The 6,293-nt window shown below is 32.9% G+C and overlaps 2 protein-coding genes across 7 annotated transcripts in view; both read left to right on the top strand.

Annotated features, from left to right (window-relative positions):
• The window catches only part of LOC101499362 (uncharacterized), a 3,664-nt gene extending 1,381 nt beyond the window's left edge, over window positions 1-2,283 (top strand). For 4 of the 5 annotated variants that reach the window (XM_004515711.4, XM_073363740.1, XM_073363739.1 and 1 more), the window contains exons 3-7: window positions 31-200; window positions 281-361; window positions 499-574; window positions 687-761; window positions 1,768-2,283. In XM_004515711.4, coding sequence (XP_004515768.1) covers window positions 31-200; window positions 281-361; window positions 499-574; window positions 687-761; window positions 1,768-1,937 — 572 coding nt within the window. In that variant the 3' untranslated portion in view covers window positions 1,938-2,283. Of the gene's footprint in view, window positions 1-30; window positions 201-280; window positions 362-498; window positions 575-686; window positions 762-1,044; window positions 1,092-1,767 lie in introns of those variants that run through there. The other variant, XM_073363741.1, reaches the window with a different exon arrangement.
• A 1,462-nt stretch (window positions 2,284-3,745) lies between these two features.
• The window catches only part of LOC101499869 (uncharacterized), a 3,666-nt gene continuing 1,118 nt past the window's right edge, over window positions 3,746-6,293 (top strand). Inside the window, exons 1-5 of one of the 2 annotated variants that reach the window (XM_073363411.1) lie at window positions 3,746-4,135; window positions 4,212-4,271; window positions 4,594-4,676; window positions 4,987-5,051; window positions 5,133-5,166. In XM_073363411.1, the coding sequence (XP_073219512.1) occupies window positions 3,850-4,135; window positions 4,212-4,271; window positions 4,594-4,676; window positions 4,987-5,051; window positions 5,133-5,166 (528 nt within the window). In that variant the 5' untranslated portion in view covers window positions 3,746-3,849. The remainder of the gene's footprint in view (window positions 4,136-4,211; window positions 4,272-4,593; window positions 4,677-4,986; window positions 5,052-5,132; window positions 5,167-6,293) is intronic. The other variant, XM_004515712.4, reaches the window with a different exon arrangement.

Below are 6,293 nucleotides of genomic sequence, written 5' to 3'. Positions count from 1 at the left end.
GGGGGGGGGGGGGGGGGGGCCATCTTGCAGGTAAGAAGATCAGACATTTGCAGGGTAGAAATGAGTACAACAGATTCAACACAACCGAGCCTCAGCCTCAAACTCGCAGCTTCTGCTTCCAGAGCTCAACAGTCAGCTATGGTGGTTCAAATGGAACATATTATACTTCATCAAAGACAAGGAGGACTGGAAGTGATGGAGTAAGCTTTTATACCGATTTAAAGTTATGTTGAATCCAGGATTTGCATAAGGTTATTTTCTGATACCTTCATTGTTTTAGGTAACACTTGAGGAGAGCAAGGAGGCTGATAGTTCCACAAGGCAAGCTTCTCACAGGATTTCTAGAGGCCTGCATGATAAGGTATTCAGCCTCTTTGGTTGCAATATTGTATTTATTTGGTTTGGTTTTGGGATAAAATTCGCCATGTTTCTTCAGTGGCTTTTACCATGTCCTTATTTTTATTTATTTTACTTTTATCTGATATATATATATTGCAGGGGCATACCCTTTCAAGAAAACTGAATCCAGATGGTAAGGTGGATTCTATGCAGACTTTGCACAACATAAGTGAAGGTTTGTTAGCTTAGACTTCTGTTTTTGTGTGTGTGTGATATGGTAACTACTATAGCAGTTCTATACCCTTGTATGTAAGCATTATTAAAGGTTTTGGGTTGTTTTATCGTAGACGAACTTGCTGGCTTTGAAGAAGAATGGAAAGGAAAGGGTCAAAAGTATTTGCCTGGATGGAGCGGAAGTATTGGTGAGTAACTGATTACTTGAGGAATATGGATGTGGATGATTAATATCTAGAAGCTATGTTTACAATTTATTGAAGATTATTGACAGTTTTACCTTTATATACTCATGCCAAAAGTTTCCATAATGTTAGTGTCATTAACATATTTGCTAAATATTGTGATAAGTTCATTTTATTACAAATACAAATTTACTTGAATACTTAGAATACAAGGAAATAAAATAATTGTACAGAGTGATGCTATATATTACAAAATCGTAAAATTATTACGTGAAATGCCATGCAGTTCTGCAATTTTTCAGCCAACTATCTGTTTAACAATAAAAGAGACCCCATTTACGAGGTATTTCCGGACACATTCATAGCACTGTTTTTGTAATTTAGTGTGTCACTATGCTGTATGGGTTTTTTCAGTCTCCCTTTTAAGCTCCTCTTTCATTTGTCTTCAACTATCAAATACTTTCATATATCTATTTGAGTATTAATTTTAACTTGCACAGATAATATCACTGTGCCCACATCTAGCTTGTATGGAGTGAAATGGCTTTCCTATGGGGTGCATTTTGATGTGCATGATTGTGAAATTGGTATCATGTTATTGGCACTATTATTTTGTTATCGATTTCTTTATTATGATGTATAAAAAACTACTAATGCACTATTGTGCTGTTCCTTTCTCATTCTCTTCATTAGTTACTAATAAGAAGTACGGACGTCGTTCTAGTGATGTACCATGCATTCAATGGTGTAGAGTATGGCTTAGTATGCTTGTCGTGTGTGCAGTATTTTTTAAACCTTAACATTATTGGTGCATATAATTGTATGTTAGCTGTTGAATGATAAAGTATGTTTAGCGATTAATTTTTTTTAACTAACATTTTGTTTCGCGATTAATATTAAAATATTTTGTGCTAAAATACTGTGGCTGTTGAATGGTCATTTTTCCTTCAAAACAGCAGTATGCCCGTTCATGCGTAATTTTAATCTGTACTTCTTGTTGTTGTTATAGGAGCCAGCCACAGTGGACAAGCTGAGCAGGCCCGGCAGGGAGGTTGGCTGCTTCCTTCATCAGAGCATGGAATGTCTGAAGTTAGAGGTTCTTCTCGCGTACAGGAGAGGGCGAGGACCGATTCAAATGGTAGGGGTGTGTACCACTCAGGAAGGCAGCGCCAAAATTAATTCCCCAATGTTGCAGTCAAGTGTCTAGTACTCGAGTCCCATTCACCTTAGCAACAGTGTCATGATATATTATCATGTTATAACCTGTTGGTGTGTTTCTCTTTCCTTTCTTATGGATGATTTTAGATGTAGTTTTATACCTTAGTAGGACAGATTTGACCACTGAAAATGTTATGGGGATGCTAAGGTCTGAGATCTATACAAGTTATTATGACCTGTGCAGTGGTTTATACATACTGCCGCACATACTGCGTGAGCTGAGGTAGTTTAGTTGTATTCATGTGTGTTTGCATGAGGTGTATATCTTGTTCAGTGCAACTTCTATGCTATATTCCATTTTGTTGAAGGATTCTTTTATAAAAATGGCGCTTGCACGAGAAAGCAATCATGTAGGGGAAGATCCTAGATGGATTAGGGTGAAGAACCTGTCCTTCAACCGGGTTTGAATTTTGATAATATCAATTTTCAGACCCAAAATTGATCTTAAATAAAAAAAGTTGTAACTTCTCACTCACTTATATGTTACTCAACACTCACATTTACATGCAAAATGTAAAAATAATTTATGAAAGATAGGTCACATATCTTAGTTGAAAAGTAAATAACAAATTAAGCCATTAGAATCTAATGATCGAACTCGATAAACTTTGAAATGACATTGTTGAATTTTTTTTTATTACACTACTTCATCTAAGAAAATTAGGGATATTTAGTAACATTTGGATCAGAGACAGATTTTCTCTATGACATGGAAGTGTCACGACAATTTCCAAATTTTCTTCCTTAACAAATAATATAATATATTTTCTCAAAATACTTTAATCGTATTTAATGACAATGTTCTGTTTGTAACTAACTGAATCAATTTTAACATTAACTATTTTTTGTTTGGATAAGTTTTTAAGTAATAGTTAAATTGATAAATATTAATATTATTAAATTGAACATTTTATTTTAAGTTTGAATTAAAATTTTTGTAATTGTGTATAAATTTATGGTGATGTTACTGTCTCTTTTCTAAAAAAAAGAAAAAAAATGATTATTAAATTGAATAAAACATATTAATTAATATATATTATATATGCAACCACCTAAAAAATACACTCAAATTTTAGATCGGATTAGATGAGATGACATAACTCATCTAATTTTTATATTTAATTATATGAGATGAAATTATCAGCTCTTAATAAAAGGTTTCAAGAGTTGTTAGTATCTAATTTATATATATATAAATAGGAGATATAATTCTCTTTCAAATTTTTTTAATCATACTTTTAGTCTTTCCTCAAGGTATTTAATTGAAAACTTTATCATAAAAGATGCAAATTTAGTATATCCCTTGTAGTACACGATAACATCAACTAAATTATAAAGATTATATTTATTATATTATGATTGAACATTTTAAAATCATATTAGGATTTCCATTATAAAAAATTATCTAAGGGTTCTGTCAATTTTAAAAGAACTATTGATCAACACCTATTATTTTAGTTGTACCAAAAAAACCTATAATTTAGAGCCTAATCTTGCCTTAAAAACTATAATTTTATAAGTTAAAATGATAATTAGGCGTGAAAATATAACTAGCTAGTTTATTAATTAAAAAAAGAAAAAAAATGTGATCATGAAATGGAAATCGAAATCGAAATCGAAGCAATAGTTTAAATCTGAATTATTTAATCACACTCAAATAATTAAAAATATAGAAGAAAAAAAGTAGTCTGTAATTTATTATTATTATTATTATTATTATTATTAAAAAATTAACTGATATATATTTTAGTATATATATCTAAATAGTAATTTGTGGGGTGGAATCACTCTGGAAATCAAAAGAGCGCTGCTGAAACAAAAGGAACAGGGTTGGGATTGTGGACGTGCTTTAAACTAAAGTTTGATTTATGGTATGGCTACAACCACTAGGATGGTGAAGGGGGTTTTACTTTTGCACCTCCCTTCCACACCCCTCTATTCTTTGCTTCGCCCTTTGTGTCTCTCCTCTTCTCACGGCAATGATGCTCTTCGATTACGCCTTTCGCACCCTGCCACTGCAATTCGATGCGCTTCTTCAAGTTCAGATTCTGGAAACAAAGTATCCTCTCGTCTATCGCAGATTCAGCAGCTTCTCCATGAAGCTGAACATCGATCTCTCTCCGCCGATAACAATGCCCCTATTCCTAAAATCACTTTGGGTATGTTATTTTTTCATTCCCTCAATATATGCTGCAAAAGAAAAATATATATATTAACTTGTTTATTTGGTTTCAGATCATGTTACTGTGAACTTTGCCAGAAGTGGAGGACCTGGGGGTCAGAATGTCAATAAAGGTTTTTTTTTTCCCAGTAACTTGTGGAAATCTATGGTATTTTATTTATTTTTGTGTGTTCCTATTTCAATTTATAACAAATCCTCAATTTTCAAAAACATTCTGAGTGTGTTTTTTGTTAGTGATTTTATTGACTAAACTAACTAAAGGAATACATATTTGAGGATCAAACTAAGTAACACAAAGTTTTGCTACATTGCGAGGACTGTGCTGATGCCATTTGACATATTCAAAGACCAAACTAATTGTTTACTCTTATTTATGAGATGTTGGGGCTCATTAGTATGATACTTATCGAATTCGAATACCTGCTTATTGGACAGTGAACACCAAGGTTGACATGCGGTTCAACGTTGGGAATGCACATTGGCTAAGTGAAAGGGTCAGGGAGAAGATTATGCAAATGGTTTGTGTCAGCCAATCTTTTCTCCTCTTTACCAAATCATGTGATTAACTGTTTGTTTGTTTGCTAGATATCAAAATGTTCATATGCTTTTGAAATGTTTCATGAGTCCATGACATGATATCGAAGCTTCTGTAACCAAGTGATCTAAAGTTTGTATGGTTGCCATTATTTATAGGAAACACATAATATTGTTATATATTTAGCTATGTATATCATGTATGTAATTCTTGTTGGGCTTAAGTTTTGTGTTACATTCACTGATCATATACCTTATATTTTAACAATCTTGATTTGTATTGATCCTGGGCAGGAGAAAAATCGTATTAACAAGGATGGAGAGCTTGTGATTTCATCAACCAAAACTAGAACACAGAAGTTTGCTTCTTTCCTTCTGTTATTTTGTTGTCTTTTTTCCATGTTAGAATGGTTGGACTTATTCTACCATTTTTTCTTCAGGGGTAACATTGAGGATGCTTTGGCAAAGCTTCAGGTATATAAAATTTATTTTTATGAATTTTTTTAATAGCACGCTTTAGCATCGGATGTTGTTGCCAAATAATATATCTCCTAATAAAAGCTTAAGTACTTTAGCGAGACCTAGGAATGAGTTTTGTGATAGTTATCATTGCTTGGTAGGTTTAGTGCTGTCAAATAGCAACTGTAGCAGCGCTATAGCGTAGCTGCTAGCGGAATTCGAATTGTTATTGTTCCACAGTATGCTATTTAGTTCAGAGTAGTTGTCAAATGGCAGCTATATCGGCACTTTAGGATTGTAGTGTAGTACCGTGATCCGTGACTGACAACACTAGGAAGTATGTATGGAAACGATTATGTTTTTATAGCTCTTGAGTCTGATTCTCCTAACAGAGACTTGATTCTTTCAAAATAATGGCGGCATCTTAAAAGGAAATTCTCTGTGTGAATGACAGTTCTGTGAAATCGGGTCATCTGTATAAGAAAAACTTTTACTTTCTTGTAGTTCTGAATTCTATTACTTGTTATTCTTCTCTAGTGGTGGCGGGGTTGGGAAGAGTTTGTTTACTTAAATGCTGTGTTTGAAAAATAATCATTTGTCTTGTTGATAGTGACCAAACTAGGGGGAAATTGTAGCTTAGGATGGTGAAATGGCGGTCGACTAATCTCACTCATTTTCTGCATTGTTGGGTATCTGGTCACTGTGAATCAAAATTGACTATTTTTATTATTCTCTGAGGACTACAAAATTAGTTTATAATAATATCTTGAATCCTTGATTCAGAAATTGAATGATTTGTAAATTGGTTCCTTGTTTTTTCTTTACTATATATTGGCTTAATTTATAATAATATCTTGAATCCTTGATTCAGAAATTGAATGATTTGTAAATTGGTTCCTTGTTTTTTCTTTACTATATATTGTCTGTCTATTCCTTTTGCTGTTAAGTTGGTTGATTGGCATGCCCTCCTTACAAAAAAGTCTATAGTAAACTTGTTTGGAACCAGCCAATGGTTAATGAGAAGAAAAATGAGGTGTGGTGACTATTATCACAGTTTTATTGTTGTGTATTCAAAATGTAGTATATGAGAAATCTTGTATGCGTTACAATAATTTCTTCAAAAGAAAATGGTAGCAACAACT

The sequence above is a fragment of the Cicer arietinum genome, chromosome 7 (genome assembly GCF_000331145.2).
Source record: "Cicer arietinum cultivar CDC Frontier isolate Library 1 chromosome 7, Cicar.CDCFrontier_v2.0, whole genome shotgun sequence".
Classification (NCBI taxonomy): domain Eukaryota; kingdom Viridiplantae; phylum Streptophyta; class Magnoliopsida; order Fabales; family Fabaceae; genus Cicer; species Cicer arietinum.
The sequence above is the reverse complement of the archived record's forward strand: the minus strand, read 5'-3'. Positions and strand labels throughout refer to the sequence as shown.